The sequence below is a fragment of the Peromyscus eremicus genome, chromosome X, assembly GCF_949786415.1.
Source record: "Peromyscus eremicus chromosome X, PerEre_H2_v1, whole genome shotgun sequence".
Taxonomy (NCBI): domain Eukaryota; kingdom Metazoa; phylum Chordata; class Mammalia; order Rodentia; family Cricetidae; genus Peromyscus; species Peromyscus eremicus.
Window position 1 is genome coordinate 40,182,333 of NC_081439.1, and position 20,646 is coordinate 40,202,978.

Sequence of the window (20,646 nt, forward strand, 5' to 3'; positions counted from 1 at the left end):
TCAAGACTACTTCCTACTTTCTCTTCTAGCAGGTTCAGAATTTATGTTGAGGTCCTTGATCCACTTGGACTTAAGTTTTGTGCACGGTGATATTGTTTGTAATAGCCAGAACCTGGAAACAACCTAGATGCCCTTCAACTGAAGAATGGATAAACAAAATGTGGTACATATACACAATGGAATACTACTCAGCAGAGAAAAACAATGACATCATGAGGTTTGCAGGCAAATGGATAGATCTAGAAAAAATCATCATGAGTGAGGTAACCCAGACTCAGAAAGACAAACATGGTATGTACTCACTCATAGGAGAATACTAGATGTGGAACAAGGATGACTGGACTGCTACTCACATCACCAGGGAGGCTACCTGGAAAACAGGACCCCAAGAAAGACACAGGGATCACCTAATGACGTAGAAATGGATGAGATCTACATGAACAATCTGGACATGAGTGGGGGTAATGAAGGGTGAGGGTCGAGGGAAAGAGAGCTTGGGGGAGCAGGAAATCCCAGCTGGATCAAGAACAGAGAGGGAGAACAAGGAATAAGAGACCATGGTAAATGAAGACCACATGAGAATAGGAAGAAGCAAAGTGCTAGAGAGGCCCACAGAAATCCACGAAGATACCCCCACAATATACTGCTGGCAATGGTCGAGACAGCCTGAACTGACCTACTCTGGGGATGGGATGACCAAACACCCTAATTGTTGTGCTAGAAACCCCATCCAATGACTGAAGGAACTGGATGCAGAGATCCACGGCTAGGCCCTGGGTGGAGCTCCAGGAGTCCAATTAGCGAGAAAGAGGAGGGTTTATATGAGCAAGAATTGTTGAGATCAAGGTTGGATAAAATACAGGGACAAATAGCCAAACAAATGGAAACACATGAACTATGAACCAATGGCTGAGCTCCCCCCAACTGGATCAGGCCCTCTGAATGGGTGAGAGAGTCGATTGGCTTGATTTGTTTGGGAGGCATCCAGGCCATGGGACCAGGTCCTGTGCTCATTGCATGAGTTGGCTGTTTGAAACCTGGGTCTTATACAGGTTCGCTTGGCTCGGCCTGGGAGGAGGGGACTGGACCTACCTGGACTGAGTCTACCAGGTTGATCTCAGTCCTCAGGGGGAGGCTTTGCCCTGGAGGAGATGGGAATGGGGGGTGGGCTGGGGGGAAGGTGAGGGGGGCGGGAGGGGGGATAACAAGAGAATCCGTGGCTGATATGTAGAACTGAATTGTATTGTAAAATAAAATAAAATTAAATTAAAAAAAGTAGCAGTGAAAATAATTTTATAGTTAGGGGTGACCACAACATGAGGAAATGTATAAAAGGTGACAGCATTGGAAAGGCTGAGAACCACTGGGTTCGTAAGTGTGCAGAAAAGAGGCAGCTAGTTATAAGTCATTGCAGACTGTTTGAACGAATTGGGCTTAATAAATATTGAGGTGACGATTCCTTGCAATAGTAATAGATTGTGTTATCCAGCATTTTGTATGAGGCCTCCCTGTAGGTCTTTCTCTGGTTGCATTTGTCAAATCTTGATATATTTGACTTTTTTTTTGAGGCAGGTACTTTTTGTATTATTCTATTAAATTATTCTTGATCCTTCTTATAAAAAAAGCATTTTTTTTCTGTGATGTTTGTTGTTTTTGTTGTTTAGGACAGTTTTCCTACATGTTCATTCCTTCCCATTCTCAGTTGTATGGAAAGTGTTCTATCATGTTGTGAATTATAATAGCTGATATAAAAATTCTCAGGAAGAGGACAAGAAAATAGGAAATAAATTCATAAATGGCAGAGCAACTAATTAAATGTATACTGAATGATATAAAAAATAGGCTTAAACAAATTAAGTAAAAAAGCATACATACATGCAGGTTCCACATAAATATGAGTATGTGCATACATTCCAAAATACAATGTTGTAAAAGAAGTCACGTTTAAAATCATAAGTGAAGGTATGTGCTTTTTAAGGTAATAATCACTAACTAAACCAAACAATTTAATTTAGAAATATTTGCTAATGCTCTTTTTGCTATACATTCTATTAGGTACTGTAGCAGATTTTATATATATATATATATATATATATATATATATATATATATATATGTCACTACCTTTTCACATAGCTTTGCTTTTAGTAGTTTTACCTATGTATGCTGAACTTAATCTGAGATATATTGAATGTAAATTTTTAAGATTTTAAATTACACTCTGCATTGAGTAGTGTGATCCAATCTAGCACTGTTCTTTTCCATCCCATCTAAGATGTGAGTTACTTCTTTGTAAAGGTTATCCATGCACTACCCCTTCATTTCTCACTTAATGGCCACTGTATTTATCAGAGTCATTAATATATCACATTACTCGCACTCAAGTAAATCTTATGATGTAGACAAAAACGCCACAATGTGTACATCATGCACCATGCTTCTTCTGGTCAAGGAAACAGTGCATAATTTCACAGCTTCAAAGAAGAATATGTACAGCACAAGATGATACTGAAAGAGCACACACTCATGTAAATTTAAAAGCACATTGTTGCCGCTGTTGTACTTTGTTATTGCTAGTTTTTATTTTACTTTTTCTATTCATTGTTTACAAATTAACATTTTAAGTTATATTTATATGTACACACACATACACACATACAGAGAGAGAGAAAGAGAGAGAGAGAGAAAGAGAGAGAGAGAGACAGAGAGAGAGAGAAGCATTCCACAACAAAGATTGAAAAACTAATGAAATAAAGTGACCTACCTCATTAAGAGTATGAGAAAGAGGGTATTGTTTCAGAAAAATGTTAGGATTTAATTTTTAAATAATATGTTAGTTTTCACAAGTAGATTCTATATTGAAATTTCAGTTCCTACAAACTTATATTATTATTATATTTATATAGATGGGCCATACATTTTGTTTCATTAATAAAAACATAATGAAGAGTTAGGTAAGAACCAAGTTTCTTTATCTTTCAGAATTATTTTTCTTAAATTCTCTGTAGTTAAATATGTTTAAATCCTTCCTTATCCAGGACCCACAGTCTGCTTTGCGTTCTGTTCTGTAATACTCTAGGATATTGCATTTACATCTGTAATCAGTGATCAAGGATCACCATGCTTGCATTAGGGCATTTGAAATGTAAGCAAAGACAAAGAGGAGACCATATCTATTTCCTTTATGTCTTACTGAGTTTCACACCTTCTATACCATTAGTCAGTAAATGATCATATGTCACAGTTAGCTGCAAGCAAAGGGGAAAAGGGTAATTTATATTCCATAATGTCAAATAGTTTCCTAAATTTTTATTAATGTCTGAGACAGAGTAGGACCGACATTAGAGAAATACAATTCTGTGTTGTCCGTGTTTCCTAGGTATCACAACTAATATTTTTGACTATAGAATATTCTGTTTAATATGATTTGAATACACTTTAAAAATAAAATACATTCATTTATGTACAAACATGCATAAAAGAGATTACATTTTTATTTTTGTTTTTATTTTTTGGTTTTTCGAGTCATCAAACAGAAGATACTAATTACACTAAAACATTTCTGTGAGAAAGTCTGTAATACTGAAGAATACCAGTGCATTGACAGTAAATACCAAAAACAAGTAATTGCCTTAATAGAAGGTATAGAATTTGAGTTGTTGGCATGTCATATATCTTCAAATCCTTACGTTTTGTTCAAATCCTCTGTCTCAATAATGAAAGATATATAGCATCCTCCAGGTTGTTTATTATACCTGTCCTTGTCTTACTCAGTGTGATTTCAATGCCTGTGACTATCAAACAAATTTTGAATATTTTCTAGATTTGTGATGTTCTCATATACTATAGTGCAGTTATTTTTCTCAGTGACTTGAAAACCATTGACTCTGAATTTGTAGAAAAGCTATACATATGCACACATTATTATTCAGAAGTTTTATTAAAATATTTTGTAAAGGTATTCATTCATAGATTTTAAATTTATTTTCTTCATTAAAGCAGATTTCTCAGATTGTGGAAAGATATGTTCCTTGCAATCAAGGAATACTGACTCTAAATTAAAGAACTGCTATTTATCTTTTATATCTTAAGCCACTTATGTGAATTTACTACTCTTGTTTCCTTATCCTACTCTTCCCTCTCAACCTGATATATTTCTATGAAAAATGATATAATGCACATTAAATGGTGGGCAAATAGATTGACATGAAGTGCTCAAGAAATAACAGAAGTTGTTGCTATTGCTATTATTTATGTAGTAGCTGTTATTTTTATTGTGGTTTAATATTGTCATAAAGCAAGCCATGTTTTTTTTCCTAAATCCTAATTAAGAGTTAACTTTGAACTACATTCAAGGAAAAGCAGTATTAAATCTACTTATTTATTGGTAGCATTAGATTTAATGCTCTGCACATGTTATATGATGGATTAAACTCTCATAAATTACTTTTGTAATCATTTTTCATACTTCAAATAAAATCCTGGTTTTATATTCTACCTCTGAAGAAACAGAAGGAAATGTGGCAAGAATATCTCCAGATACGAATCGTGAATTCATCTGAATTGTGCCTCTGTTATTTATTAAAAGCTGTACTTGTTTATCCATCTGTAATCCTTTAGCACTGAAATAATCTTTCAAAGAGGGATAAAAAGATTATGGAAAAAACAAAAAATTCACCATGTATGCATTGACTTAGACCACATAAAAAGAATTATGACATATTTAAATGAACTAAGGATGAGCAACTTAAAAGTATATTTTAAAGAATAAGAACAGTAGTTTTAACCAGGTTAAATAATGTACCTCATTTTGAGGTTTGAACTTGGGAACATTGCCTAAAGTGACTAAATATATATATATGATATATATATATATATATATATATATATATATATATATATATATATATATATATATATATATATTGCAGACTTGCAGACCTAGGAAAAACAACTAAGAAAATAATACTAATCCTTAGTGTAAGTAACAGACTGATATTCTAATTTTGTTTAATTTAAAATTATTTCTTATTAAATATTTTGTAGGTTATTGACAAATCACAGACTGGAATTTGAAACAAAATTATCCATGCCAAGAAAGGATTGCTCAGAGCCCAGATAACAATTTTTAATCATAACTTCATGTGTATAGATTAATATACATATGTAAAGATTAATTTGTGAATATGAGTAATAGTTTATATGTATGTAATTTGAAACATTTTATCTGTCTTTCAACATATTTTACTTTTATGTACACCCTCATACAAAAAGTTAAATTCATGATTTATGAGTTTTAGATATATATTCTAAAGATGTCTCAATAGTATGTGATTTTTAATTTTTTCCCAAATGCAAGCCTTTAAACATCAGTAAATATAAAATGCTTTAAATTTTTTAAACAATCTCCACAAATGATAAAATGTAATTTTGTTAGTATAGCAATGATTCTTTTTTAAGTTTATCATTTAGATGCAATTTTTTGAATATAAGATTTTTATTGGTTCCAGATTGAGTTGCAAACTATACAAAAAAATGCTGACTTAAATTTATACCTATGCTATTCAGTTTTGTGAGGTCACTTTTTTCTACATCAATATTCTCACCCTTGAAATCTGAGCAGTTGCATAACACAGTAATTTTAGGGATGAATAAAGTTTTTAAAGCTGTTATATCTGTATCTGCACAAACTCATTAATAATTATAACTATAGATAATTTATGTGTTTATATTAGGTTAAGCATTCTATCAAGTGCTTCATAATATTGTTCATTTGTTATTTAGCACTAGATTCAATCGAGAAAATAAAAATTACGTTATTAGGGTGACCTTCACTGGTCTCTATTATGTTGTGTAATTCCAGTTATGAAAGCAAATATGAGTTCAAACTCATATTTGCTAGGTTGTGTATTTTGCATTCTGTAACTACTATGTTCCTATAGATTTTATTTCTACTAGAATGTGGAAAGACAAAATGAACCCAGTTGTTTTTATTTGACTTCCTGCTAAGCTTATATTCTAATTCTCTTCATCTTCTTCTAACTGAGGAAAGAAGGACTAGTTTCAAAAAGGAACTGTGAATCATTGTACATTTCCTTTTGTACCATTGATTTCAGCATAAGTGGTTGGCTAACTTGGGGCTGTTATCTTGGTAATCAAGGACATGATCAATATCCTTGATCATTCATGTTAAACTTAAGAAGACAGTAGTTATTGCTGTGATAACTTCGTGAATGTTGTACTTGTTTCCTGTGTATAAGGAACTGACAAGTGTAGGCCATTCTGATAAGTGAAAAAAGTACTCAGCCTCACTACTATAAACAGAGCCTAAGTACAAGAGTGACTACTTGTATGGGAGCACTCAAAGGCAAGATAGTTTCTGAAAGGTTTACAGCTTAAATCTAGCTCCTTGGTGTATTGTTCCTCTTCCTCTCAAAATACTCTCCACAGTTAAGTGTCAAGTCAAAATTAAAGAAGTTGCAAAAAGAGACCCTAAGAGGTAATGCTCATTTTCATCTGCTTAACTCTATCAGATATTTGTTTTTGTCTCACAATTCTGGATGAAGCCCTTAAGAGTATGTTCTTTTTTGTGATTTTCAAGTACAGAATCTATTCAAGCACTTGATTTTAAAAAAATCTGCGGACTTTCTCATGTGTTCAGGGTTCTGTTGTTGTTTCACTTGGTTATTGGCCAATATAAGACTAAAAAGTCACATAGGTTATCCCAGGAGAGCATCCTTGTTATTGAATATTAATTGTGTAACAGCATAATCTGCCAAGATATCCCAGGTATAGAGGACAGTATTTTGTGTTGTAAACTACATTGTTTCTATTTAGGTGGGGCCAAGTCACTGCCATGCAATACACTCCAGCCTCTGCAGCAGAATCCTTTCTCAATGTCAATGTATATCTATAATTAATATCCTTGCTTTTCCTTATATGCCATTGAATAGGGTAGTAATTAAGGTTTATGAGGTCAGTTTATGATAACTTTTTATCAATCACTTCATACGTGATTAGATTCACTCTTTAGATTATGACTACTTTAAATCACCTTTTCTCCTTAGCTTTAGTGGCCTAGCAGGTAGTCTAAGAAAACAGTTTGACATCTTGCTTAATATTAGCCTAGTTAAATTGAGTGGAACATACTTCACATCTTTCTTATAATATTTCATACTTAATCATTGTATTCTGGTATTAAATAATTGATGCAAATGGTATACTGTTAGAATCTTTGGATATTTCTTCAAACATTTTTAAAAATTGTTTTCATACACTCTTACACATATGCAGCTGATGTATATATGAATGGAAAATGAACTTGTGGATGTCATTTCATAGCATTTAAGATTCAACCTAAAGAGAAGATGCAGTGAGTCACTCTTTAGTGTAATACAGATGAGCTTTATTAAAATGTTAATTTGGTGTGGATTTCAAATTTCATTTGAGAAATTGTGTGTGTATTCATGAGGATGTTGAAATGCAGGCTCACTATTTTATGTGTTTGCTGTTCATGCCACTGATAATGCAAGTGGACATATTTAGCATTTAAAACATTTTCTTCAATTTATCATTTCATGTACTGAAAACAGTCTGTAAAACAACTAATTGTATAACACCCTTTTTTATTGTTTAGCATTCGGAAGCTTCTGAAGATAAGGCATTTGGCAGTTCATTGATGGAGACTGAAGTAAACCTGGACAGTTACCAAACTGCTTTAGAAGAAGTGCTCTCATGGCTTCTGTGTGCAGAGGACACACTGCAAGCCCAAGGAGAGATTTCAAATGATGTCGAAAAAGTGAAAGAACAGTTCCATGCTCATGAGGTAAAGCAAAACACTGATTTATGAAGCTAAAGCCCATGACTTACAGTGACAAGTCTGTCAGTTATTCTGAAAAAAGTGTAAGACACTAACATTTTGGAAATATGTTTGTTTGTCTGTGTGTTAATGTTGAGATGTTAACAAATAACATTTGTGCTTTGGATGGGAGCAACCAGCATTTGAAGTTCTGCTTTGGGGGAGAAGTCTGAGGTGTTGATAGTGGCTTTGTAATGACTGTTAGAACAAAAAGTACAGCCCTTTCCTTTTTGTCAGAGCAAAACTGTACTCATTCTGAAGTACATTCCAGAGCACCTACTTATCACCCTGGATAACAGTTCTAAGGCACATCATGAGTATATGTGTGGAAGCAAGTTGAGGGATCTTCAGTGAGAGAAATTACCTGAGATAATACACTTGCTCAGATTAGTACCCACATAGCATACCCTTTGTTTCCCCTACTTGAGACAGGTCTTTATACATTTCTAGAAGGCCTGATACTATTTATGTAACTGAGGTTTGCTTTGACATAATGGGTATCCTCTTGCCACATTCTCTTTTGTTCTGGGATAATAAGCATGTGCAGCTGTTTCCTGCTTATTTAACTTTTCTGCAGGTACTCCTATGAGCTGCTTAATAAATATTCTGCCCTAAAATGCTCCACATAGGATATTCTTCCTCAGAAGTTGTCCTAAGGTCATAGTTTTCCATAATTCATATTTAAAGTGATGCTGAATTCCATGATATAAAAACAAAGATACACTTAATGAGAATATGCATTTAAATGGGATGCAGGTTTAAAATTGCAAATAGTCCAATTCAAATTCCCAATGGTTTCCTCAAGTGCTGATTACAATCATTAACTTTTTCTTGTCAGGGGTTCATGATGGATTTAACATCCCATCAAGGACGCGTTGGTAATGTTCTACAGTTAGGAAGTCGCATAGTTGGAAAAGGAAAATTATCTGAAGATGAAGAAACTGAAGTACAAGAACAAATGAATCTCCTAAATTCAAGATGGGAGTGCCTCAGGGTAGCTAGCATGGAAAAACAAAGCAAGTAAGTTTTGCGTGTGTGTGTGTGTGTGTGTGTGTGTGTGTGTGTGTGTGTGTGTGTGTGTGTGTGTTGAACATAGCAGCTTATATATACCAGGCAAGGACTTTTTCTTGGAGCAATATCCCTAGAACGTTTGTATTTTGAGACAGGATCTGACCAATCTTCTGAGGCTTGCCTTGAACTTGTTATGAAGCCCAATTTGATATTGAAATTCCAGTCTTCTGCCTCAGCCTTCAGAGTAGCTAGGATTACAAGTGTGATCCTCTATAAACTGCTTTCAGGTGAATCCTTATTGGCTTATAATTAACATTAATTTTAGTATTACATACATGAAATATTAGCTAATTAGAAGGGCAAGGCAGAAGGTGATCATGAACATCATACTGCCTTTCCATCTTTGAAAATGTATTTTTATGTATTTATTTATTTTCATTTTGTGTATACGAGTATTTCTATGAGTTTAGGTGCACCAGGTATACACATGATGCTTTTGAAGGGCAGAAGAGGGCGCCAGAACCAATAGAACTAGAGTTAAGGATGGTTATAAACCGTGATGGGGGTTCTGGGAACTGAACTCTGGTCCTCTACAAGAGTAGCAGCAAGTTCTAATTAGGGACTTCAAGCCCTGTGAAGGTCCATCTTAAAAACAGGTAACGTTGAGGTATTTTACTCTTATTTTGATATAGTTTTATATTTTACTCTGGATTCTAAACATAAGGCATATAGAGTTTTCAAAGTTAGTTTTGTTTTGTTTTCTGAAATGTTATAGCTGGATTTTCATGTTTATAACTATTTACATATTAGTAAATTAAGTAGAGATGCTGGGTAGGTAGATGACGATCTACATAATTAAGCTTTTGAGAATTGTCATTATCATATTTAATATTTTAAGATTTAATACAAAAGTTACAGTATGAATGTAGCAGCCATAGAACCATATAAAAAGTCATGTGCATAAAATTTTTGATGAGTAATGTGTGACAGGAAACTTCTCTTCTGAAGAAGCACTCAAAATATTACTCATCTATTTATAAATATACTCATGGAGAAAAGTTTCTCAATTGTGTGTGAAAAATTCTCATTTGAACACAGTGTGGCTGTGAATCAGTTTAAGAATATGTATGACTTAACAAAAAAAAAAGAGATTTTGAGACATTTCTGAAAATGGCCTATTTTTTCCAAAGGTAACCAGCAGATTTCATCATTCTGCATGTGTTGCTTTGATTTATATTGTTAGGTGTGTGTATTCATGTAGAGCCTCGTGAGACAAGATAGATTTATATTTAAATGAAAAGAAATGAAGTGCCAATGGTGGATTTGAATACATTAAGCTAAGGAAATTGTCCAAGTGCCTTAAGTTTACTTAGCTATTATTTATGAAGATTTAAAGCTTTAAAATAGGACCAAGAAACTCATTAGATATGCTGAGAGGATTGCTATGCCAGTACTAAATTATGGTGTGGCAACAGGGAGGTAGAAAACACATTTTTATGCTCCATTTTTTGAAAGAATAAGTAAGGCATAACTTATAACAGAGAATTTTCACAACTGTATGTTCCAAACCAGAACATACTAGTGTCTACACATTGACGTGATTGCCCTGTTATCATCAATGCAATTATTTTAACTAACCCTAGAAGTAAAAATTATAATTATTCAGCCAGCTTTCCCTAAATCCCCATAGGAAAATATTTTTATTCCACACATTTGTCACCATAAGTCATAAGACATAGAGCTGTCAAATTTTAGTCAGACATCCATAGTTTATCAGGTAGGTATTCTATTTGCAACTTAACCATCATAACCTCAAAAAATTGATTATCTAAAAAAGCCAGTCTCCTATTTACTACCCTCCCTATAGCCACACACATTTTCCTTTTATGTACCTTTTCTAGATAATTCTTTTTTCAAGTAGAAAACAATGTGATATATGCTACTTGTAATAATTAATTAATTAATGACACTTTGAGACTGACTTGTGAGAAAATGTAAATTCAACCTAGAATTAAAATTCCATGTGTTTTATTATACCATTTATAAAAATGTTCATTTGAATTCTTCTGGATGATTTGAATCCTAAAACGACAATATTACTACCTAGCTACAATTGATAACAAGAACAACAAAACAACATTATTTCAGTTTTAGGGCTTTTGTTTGGGCTTCACCTTTTTGGATGATTATAAAAAGGCAAGGGCAGTGTTTTTAGGCAGAGTAGGGTTTTATAGAATAATTTACATAGTTTTAAAAATGAGACAATAATATGGAACCACTTGTATGAACCCACATTTTTAGTTAATTTTCTGCAATGCATATTACTTTATTTTGTTTAAGAAAATAAAAATAAATATATGAATATTTGTAAAAAGGTATGTCTTCCATGTCCATTTTTATCTTTATTTACAAATATTAGCAAATATTCAATTTTTCTGATTGAAGTAAAAGTCTGGAGGACACTCTAATTATCAAAAGATGTAAAAATTTGCAGTTCTCATGAACTTTGTGGTATTCTAGAGTACCTGACATCCAATAATTAAAGACCATGAGGAAATATCTAAAAAGACTCTATTTGAAGATGTTACAAAACGATGTGCTAGGGAATCATTGAAAGGCTAGACTTTTTGATCCAAGGAAAAATTTCATAGTTGGTCCCATTTAGTTTGAGTTTTGAATAGGAGGAGATGAGGAGTTAGAGAATTTGACAAGTGGGAACGGCTAATATAAAAGTCCTAAAATAGGCACATTGTTTGTGATATGTTATTAAAAATAATTTTTGAAGCAAAATTGCTACAATGTGTAATGAAGAATGATACAGTTATGAATGAGAGAACTGGCACAAAGCTAACTATTTCTTAACCACATTATATTGCTCTACCTAGTACCTAATTTTCACTGTTTTCTCCACCATTTTCTAATTTCTTAATTTCTTCACTGATATTTAGGGAAAATATCTTGGAATGTCTTTTCTTGAGGTTTGGGTAATATGATCAGAATAATTAACATTATATTAGAAATTATGTTTATACAATTAGAACATTGAAAAATATGCTTATAGAGGCATACCATTCCTGAATACAAATATTTGTTTCTACATTCTTTTTCCATTACTATTCTTACTACTACTACTATAATTATTATTATAATATTGTTAGTATTATTATTATGTGATACTTTCCTTCATGACTCCTTACCTCTCCAAATATCAACTTTCATGGCCATAAACTGACTCTGAAAAGCTACACAGCAATATTTGGTAAGATATATATGGTCATGAAGTATTTAATTATCACTAGCCTGATATTTTTGCAGTGTAAATCTCTAAAAATAATTTTGAAAACCAAATGAGAGAACAAAGTGCCACTGATTTCAAAATGAAATAACATACTACATGCTGACATTCTTAAGCTAGAAATCTGTTGAAAAATAAGCTAAATGATCTTTGTTTTGTTTGGTTTTTCTTCTGTGTAATACCCTGAGGATGGTAGGAGATGAGTGAGAAGAAGGGATAAGAAAAAAAAAAATTCCAACTGTGGAAGCACAAGAAGCCAACTGGCACGGGGACAACAGAAGATTTTCTCCTCCATGAATAAACTAATTAATTTTGTTGAAAAAAAAACCTGCCACCTGTAGAGAGCAAAGGAGATTTACTGATATTTCTGAGGACGAATAAAGATAAGCATAGCAAGTTCCATCAAATTCTATGATAATTGTGGTTATGACATGCAGGGGGGAACTAAAACCTTTATGATAGTTAAGGAAAATGAAAGGAAATCAGTAAGGAGGCCAAGTGAAGCTATGGTACAGTTCACATCAGCAGCAGCAGGAGAGATATGAATAGTATCTGGATTAAACCCAAGACATAAAATAAAAAACTATGAATTATCATAAACACTTTGAATGGGGAGAAAAATATATCTTCACAAATATGATTCTTGTTTTTCCAAATATCTGTCTCAATCATGAAATTAGATAACATGTGAGATAGTGGATAGATGGAGTATTTTCTCAAAAAGTAATTAACTAATGTATTGTGTATTTAATAAGATTATGCGGACAGTTGTAATCTTTGAATTGAATTTTCAAGCAGTGAACATCATAATGTGTATGATGTCAAATTCCTGGTGTTCATTTTATGTCACAGTTTGGTACAGTATTGCTTTTATTATCTCACACCATGGTGCTGATGTGATGTCCTCTCAGATCTAGAAGTTCCTAGGACCAGAAGTATATGAATCACCTGAGAACTTTTTGAAAAGTGCAGAATATTTTTTTAAGTCTCCTCTGTAGAACCAGAATCTGCCATTTAGCAAGATCCCAGGTGATTTCAAAGCACACTGGAGAATCACTGATCTAACTTAAATAATTTGAAAAGTATATCTATACTCCTTTGTTGACATGTGTATAAATTATATGTTCTGTCTCCATATTTATATCAATTAGGATGAAACAAATATTTTAAGTTCCTTCAAAGTGTAAACATGCTGTTGCTAATGTTTCATTCAGACCCCAAATATTAATGATTTCTTCCACAGGCAATTACTGAAATAGAAAGGTTCTGAAAGAACAGGAATATATAATAGGGAGAATATATGAGTATTGACAACTTATTGGCTGGATTATAGACAAGTTTCTAAAACATTTTAATGTCAGATGAGGTCAAATACATGTAGCCATGACAGTTTTTTCTAACAATAATGAAAATAAGATAGACTAATGGGGCAAAATATGGACATCCTGTATTATACTAATATAAAGTATGCTGCTCATTGAGTTTTAATTACAAACAGAAAATCTGAATCTCTAGAATATATGTAAACTAAAGTATAGCATTTTTGGAAGAATGTTTTCATCTGAAGATAAATAACACTAATTAGCAAACTAAGTTTATTCATGCATTCATCCATCTAAATGACATTTATTATCTACTATATTCCCAGCACTGACTTAGTTATGAACAAAACAACTCTGTCTTATGAATATGAAGCCATATATTGTCATATGATGCTCACAGATAATAAAAAGGAAAAGAAGGTATGGAATATATTCAGAGAGTGAAACATACTTGTTATTTCAAAACAGGGGACACCTTTCAGGTCGAATGTTAATTACAAATACTAAACAAACAGTTGTGGTGTACAAGCCATGAAACGAGCTCAGTCAGTGGGAACAAACAAGGAGAAATGTCCTATGGGAGAAGGATATTAGGTGTAGAAGAGAAACATGTCCATTTGGCTTGAGGCAAATTGATTGTACTCTGATTTGTAACTAATACAGGTTCATGTTCAATTAATGTGCTGATCAAGAGGGACAGATCTAGAGTTAGACTTTTATAAATTTACTCTGAAATTAATCCTGATATATCTGAATTTTATCTATACCTCATGCTTAACTGATATTTAAGTTATACTAGTCACCTGCTTAAGAATTATTTATGATATATCCACTTATGCCAAACATTTTACCAGACCCTCCATACTGGCGAAATTATGTAAGCTGAGGATGGGCTTCTATTATTGTATAAGTGAATATGATCTTAGAGTGTCAACAATACCCATAACTAATAGAGCAATTTTTTAAATTTAAATTTAAAAATTACAATTATTGTACCATTTTTATAATTTATTTATTTATTTCAATCACAGTTTACCCTCCCTGCTATCCTCCCATTCCTTCCCCCACCCCCTCTATTCAAACCCACCAATCCACTGCTTCTACATTTCTGTTTCGGGAAAGGCAGGTCTCCCATGAGTATCAACCAAACAAAGCATATCAAGTTGCTGTAACACTAAGCACCTCCCCATGTCTTAAGGCTGGACAAGGTGACCCAGTATAAGGAGTAGGGTCCCAAAAGCCAATAAAAGAGTCAGAGATAGCCTCTGTTTCCACTGTTAGGAGTCCCACAAGAGGACCAAGGTACACAACAGTAACATATGTAGAGTGCCTAGGTCAATCCCATGCAGGCTCTATGGTTGTTGGTTTAGTCTCTGTGGGCGCCTATGAGCCCACGTTAGTTGATGCTTTGAGTTTTCTTGTGGTATCCTTAACCACTCTGGCTCCTACAATCTTTTCTCCCCCTCTTCTGCAGGATTCCTCAAGCTCAGCCTAATGTTTGACTGTGGGTCTGCATTTGTTTCCATTAGTTGCTGATGAAGCCTCTCTGATGACAATTGGGCTAGGCTTCAATCTATGAGAATAGCAGAATATCATTAGGCATCATTACATTGATATGTTTTCCTCTAGTCATGTTTGGTTCTATCCTAGGTCTCTGGGTCATCCAGCCTGTGGGTCCTGGTGTGAGGCACGCCAGTGGTGGGTTTACTCTCCTGGCATGAGTTTTAGACTAAACTCATCATTAGTTGAGAACTCCCTTAATCTCTAGACCATCCTTACCCCAATGCATCCCATAGGCAGGACAGACTGTAGGTCAAAAATTATTTGGCTGAGTTGTTCCAATCCCTGCACTTGTATTACTTGGTCATGAGAGAAGGCCAGTTCAGGCTATATAACTGCTGTTGCTAGGAATCTTACCTGAGGCCATCCTTGGAGATTCTTGGGAGATTCCTTTGTGCCAGGTTTTTACCTAGCCCAGAAATGTACTCCCCCTTTCCAGTCACCTCTTTCAGTAATCTCCCGCTCCATCCCCCAAACCTGATCACTCATATTCCCATGCCCACTCACTAGTAGTCCATTCATGAAATCCCTTCTTAATAGCTGTCCTTTTTTTGTAGTAACATCTGCAATTCCCCTAATCTACTTTGTGTTTAATAAAGAAGACTGTATTACTCCTTACCATAATATATTTTTTACAAGAGTTTTTCAACTAGCTACAAAGCATCTTTATTATGTTGCTGCTGCTATTCAACTTAGGTTTTCAAAATGTAAATTAATTTGTTTACATTTGATCTTTAATCTTGCTCTGGATAATTAATGCATTATTAAATTTTTAGATTTGTTCTAAAAACTCTTTTAAATTTGATTTTGTTTGAGCATGTCATACATGAATATAATGTTTTGATCACATCCATCTCTCGTTCTCTCCCTTCCTACATCCTCCTGTGTTCTATCCACTTTTTCCTTCCAACTTCACATACTTTTTAAACCATCCACTTAGTCCATGTGGTGCTACCAGGACATATATGGGTGCAGAGCCATCCAATAGAACATAGGCAGCTTATCAGGGGCTGCACCTAAAGAAAATGGACTTTCTCCCAATGGGCAATGGCTTCTCAGCTAGGAGTGGGACATTGTGAGCCTCACTCCATCCATACTGGAACGTTTACTGGCTTGATCTTGTAGAAATCTTGTCCATGCAACGATAACCATAACCACTGTGAGCTCAAATATGCAATGGACCTATCATGTCCAGAAAACACTGTTTCATGACAGTCCTCTACTACCTCTGGCCCCTACAATCTTTTCTAACTCCTCATCTGGGATGTAGCTAGAGTTTTCCTGCCTGGCTCAAGGTCAGGGCAAATCTCTCTCACCCGCCAGTCCCACAGCCACTCAGACCCAACCAAGTAAACACGGAGACTTATATTGCTTACAAACTGTATGGCCTTGGCAGGCTTCTTGCTAACTGTTCTTACAGCTTAAATTAATCTATTTCCATTAATCTATACCTTGCCACACAGCTCGTGGCTTACCGGGATCTTCACATGCGGCTTGTCATGGTGGCGGCTGGCAGTGTCTCCCTCACCCAGCTTCCTGTTCTCTCAATTCTCCTCTCTGTTAGTCCCGCCTATACTTCCTGCCTGGCCACTGGCCAATCAGTGATTTATTTATTGACCAATCAGCAACACATTTGACATACAGACCATCCCACAGCACTGGAATGCTACTTGAATCTTGGGGAGAGGCATTACAGGTATTAGTTTTTAAACTATAAGCAGGATGGATGGGGTCATAAAATATGTCAATGTGTTAAAAACTGATACATTTTTCTTTTGCTCTAGAAATCTTAAAAAAAACCCTCTATTTCTCATATACCATTACATGGGCAAAAATTATTACAGTTTTAGTGTTTCATTTAGGTTGAAACTTTCATTTTCACTTATTTGAAGGGGAACAGTGTAGGTAGATTCTTTTATAAATATCTATAGTAAGATCGTACACTTAATATATCATTTTAGTGGTGTAATATTATTGGCAAGTATCAAAATCAGCAGTATTGTTGAGGAGTACAAGTGGCCTGTTCTCCCTTTTTTCCATGATTCAGAATTGCAGTGTAGCCATTGGTGCAAGAGGTGCTACTATGGAAAGGAAGATAGAGTATCAGTTTTTGAAGGAAAAACAATCTTCATATGATTTTAGGTAGCCCTGCCTCACAGAAACTCCCATAATAGTGTTCTCTATAGAGGGCTTCCTCCATGTGCAATACATATTTAATAGATGTTATAAGGGATGCCAAGGACTTGGAAGGAAGATTATCTACTTATTAAAGTAAGAAAGTATGAGCTGACAGGAGGCACACATTCAGAAACGGAATATGTTAGCAGAAGGACAGTTGCACATGTAGTATTGATAATGCTGACATAATAGGAAGAAGAATGATGGCGGGTATCTTATTCAATTTATGCACATCACTTGCATCTGGATACTCATTTTGAAGCACATATTCATGGGACATTCATTCTGCTTTAATGAATGTTACAAATCACAGGAGAGTAAAAAGTGATTTGCATAACATGACCTATTCGTTACCAATATGCACTATGTGTAACATGACCTACTCATTACTAATATACAACCAGAAAACCTATATCTAAATTTGTATATTAGTTAGTAATAACTATATATTTAGAAATCTGTATTTTTTCCTATTTTAAAGCAATATTTGCCTACTTGGACCTAAAATTTATCATGTTTTTCTGATTCCTACACATAAAATTCTGCACCTCTTTTACAAGTGTGATCATTTATATCATGGCCATATTTTTGAGACAAAATAAGTCTCAAAGTGTATTGTGGTTGCTATCATTAAAGTAAACTTGGTGCTAAGAAAATTGTTTCAAGAGTAAGAACTGTATTTTTTACGTTGATGAAGAGATCTTATAAAATATCTGTTAATGACAACTTCTTTGTAAAATCAAACCACATGACTTCTTTTTCTATTTTCCCCCCCTATAAGAATTGTCATAGATAAAATTAGGAATCTCTCTCTATCTATATCTATATCTATATATATCTATATATATGTATACACACACATATATACAAGTAATAGATATTATGATGATAAAGCAGGCTGTGATAGTAAAATCAGCTGAGTTTCTTCTCTTCCACTTCCACTTGGTTGCCCAGTGACTCAAGAAATACTTTGTTCCCCTGTCTGTTAATATGGCTAGTATAATGACATGCATCAACAAGATTGATTCCAATAATACTTATATTGTCAGACATATGCTTAATATAATTTGTTGTTCAAAGTGTAAGTATATTTCAAAGTCAAATCGTATGTAGTTAAACTTACTATTTTATAGATGATTTCTATAGTATAAGCAGTTTATAGGTAGATAACATAAGTAAATATGAGGTTTCACAAATGAACTGTCTCCATGCACATGGTTCATGTTAATTCTTATGCCCAACAATGGTTTAACTTAGCCTTTCAAATACTTGCCATTTGTGGGGATCCAGTTGCTGAGGTATAAATGATGTGGGCATCTTTCCTGAGAATAAGGAAGTTATTTTCCGTGCTGGAGTCTCTGTTCATTAGAGTCTCTGTCTGTAGATATCAGAAATTCAGATTGCACTTTTCAATTGTCATGTTGAAGCACTTGTTTGAAAAGTTCTGTCAGACTTCTAATCCATGTATTTTTGTCCTGAATCATTATTAACATAAATTATACTAGTTCATCTTTATGATAATTTGAATAAAAATCAATGTGAAATATCACCTCATTTGATAAACTTCCTAGTAGACAATGAAGGGAAAGTATGACAAATGGTTAACAAATATTTAGTGTATGCTGGTATTCTAGAAGCATCTAGTTGCATATAAATAAATGTTGACCTAAAACTGAGACTATACAATCTACCCATTACAATTATTTCCTAAGATTTTCAAACATCATTTATTAGTAAGTAAATAAATTTTAAATTTCATTAGTGTGATTTTAATTACTAAATGGCATTAATTTGAAATTACAGAATACACCGAGTGGCAGTGGCACACGCCTTTAATCCCAACATTGGGGAGGGGGGCAGAGCCAGGCAGATCTCAGTGAGTTCGAGGCCAGCCTGGTCCACAGAGCGAGATCCAGGAGAGGCACCAAAACTACACAGATAAACCCTGTCTTGAAAAGCCAAAAAAAAAAAAGTACAGAATGAATGAATGTGTCTTAAATTGAATTTATATATATTATGTGTGTCGCGTCTGCCTCGACCAGCAAGGACGACGCGACGCCAGGCTCTTCTCCAAGCAGTTTATTCAGGAACCTTGAACAATCTTCTGACCCCGGGAAAGTCATTTTCTTCTCTCTCACTCTCTCTCTCTCACTCATACTCACTCTCCCATTGTCTCTCTCATTTCTCACTCACAGTCACTCTCACAGTCACTCTCACAATCACCCTCACGGGAAAGCCAGCCCACGCCCTTTATAGCCACTGGGCAATCAACCCGTGGTGCCACGTGGACAATGCCGCTAGGGTCAGACATATGCAAGCAAGCCAGATTAGGTCCAGGTGTGCAGAAGCAAGCCCGATCCTAGCCTTAGCCAAATAAGGAGCATCTGCCATCGGGAAGGCAGAAACCAGACGCCGCGCCATCTTTGAGGCACGGCCATGCACGGCTCTCTACAGCTCCCCCTTTATTGTTTTAAGCAGCAGGCAAGAGCAGAGGTCTAATCTCTGCCAAAATACAACTTGGACATTGTACTGGTGTTAGTCCAGGTGTCATCCACCCAGGGAACACCTTTTGCAGAGGTGGGAATTAGGGCATCAACCCACATGCAATTAGACTTGCTCTTCTTGGGTTTTGCAATACAGCTAGACCCAAGTGCAGTGCACTAGCCTCACATCCTGCGCGATCAAGCTTTTAATGCGGCCAGCCAGGCCTGGGGAGACTGTCCAGCTTCTATGGCTGTAAAGGCTTGGATAATCATGGCTGCATTGCGTTGCTGAGAAACCCTTAAACGAACAAAGCACCACAGGCACATCAGGGAGACAAGTACCAGTAGGCCTGCCAGGGCACCTAATCCCGCCCACTTCTTTAAAAAGGTGATAGAATTGATGTTATGGGCAAAGGGTATAGCCAGGCTTTTATAAGAGCTCAGAGTAGTCAGCTGCTCCCGCTGGCACGCTTGTCAGAATCAGGGCTATCAGGATCAGGCACATCAGCTTCCGGGGTGTCATCACGTCTCTCCGTCTAAGGGGCCTGTCGCACCAATCGTTCAGGTACCCAGATAGGGTCTAGCCGATCCTGTGGGAAAACACAAACAGAACCTCCCGCCCATGTCAGCACGGGATCGGGGCCATGCCGGCTACCCGTGAGAATATCTTTCCACTTCACCATGCCCTTCATAGGGCTGTATGGATTAAGACCTCTTATGGTGGTGGAGGATCTTCCTATCAATAAACCCACCGTGCCTGGCTTCAATCGCTGTTAGCTCAGGTTTTTCTGTGTTGCATTGATTTTCCACAGATCTCAGCTGTGGATGCCTTGTTGTACTGGTTCTGGCATCCACCATTCTTAGTTTCTTAGCAGCTTTTGGAGCTTTTGAAAACCGCTCAGACTGCCTGCTTGGCAATCTCCTAGGACACTAACTCTG

General features: G+C 35.2%; 1 protein-coding gene across 8 annotated transcripts in view; it reads left to right on the forward strand.

Moving 5' to 3' along the window:
- Positions 1-20,646, forward strand: part of Dmd (dystrophin) — a 2,092,376-nt gene that overhangs the window by 615,070 nt on the left and 1,456,660 nt on the right. For all 8 annotated transcript variants that reach the window (XM_059250112.1, XM_059250109.1, XM_059250111.1 and 5 more), the window contains 2 exons: positions 7,637-7,825; positions 8,697-8,878. In XM_059250112.1, coding sequence (XP_059106095.1) covers positions 7,637-7,825; positions 8,697-8,878 — 371 coding nt within the window. The remainder of the gene's footprint in view (positions 1-7,636; positions 7,826-8,696; positions 8,879-20,646) is intronic.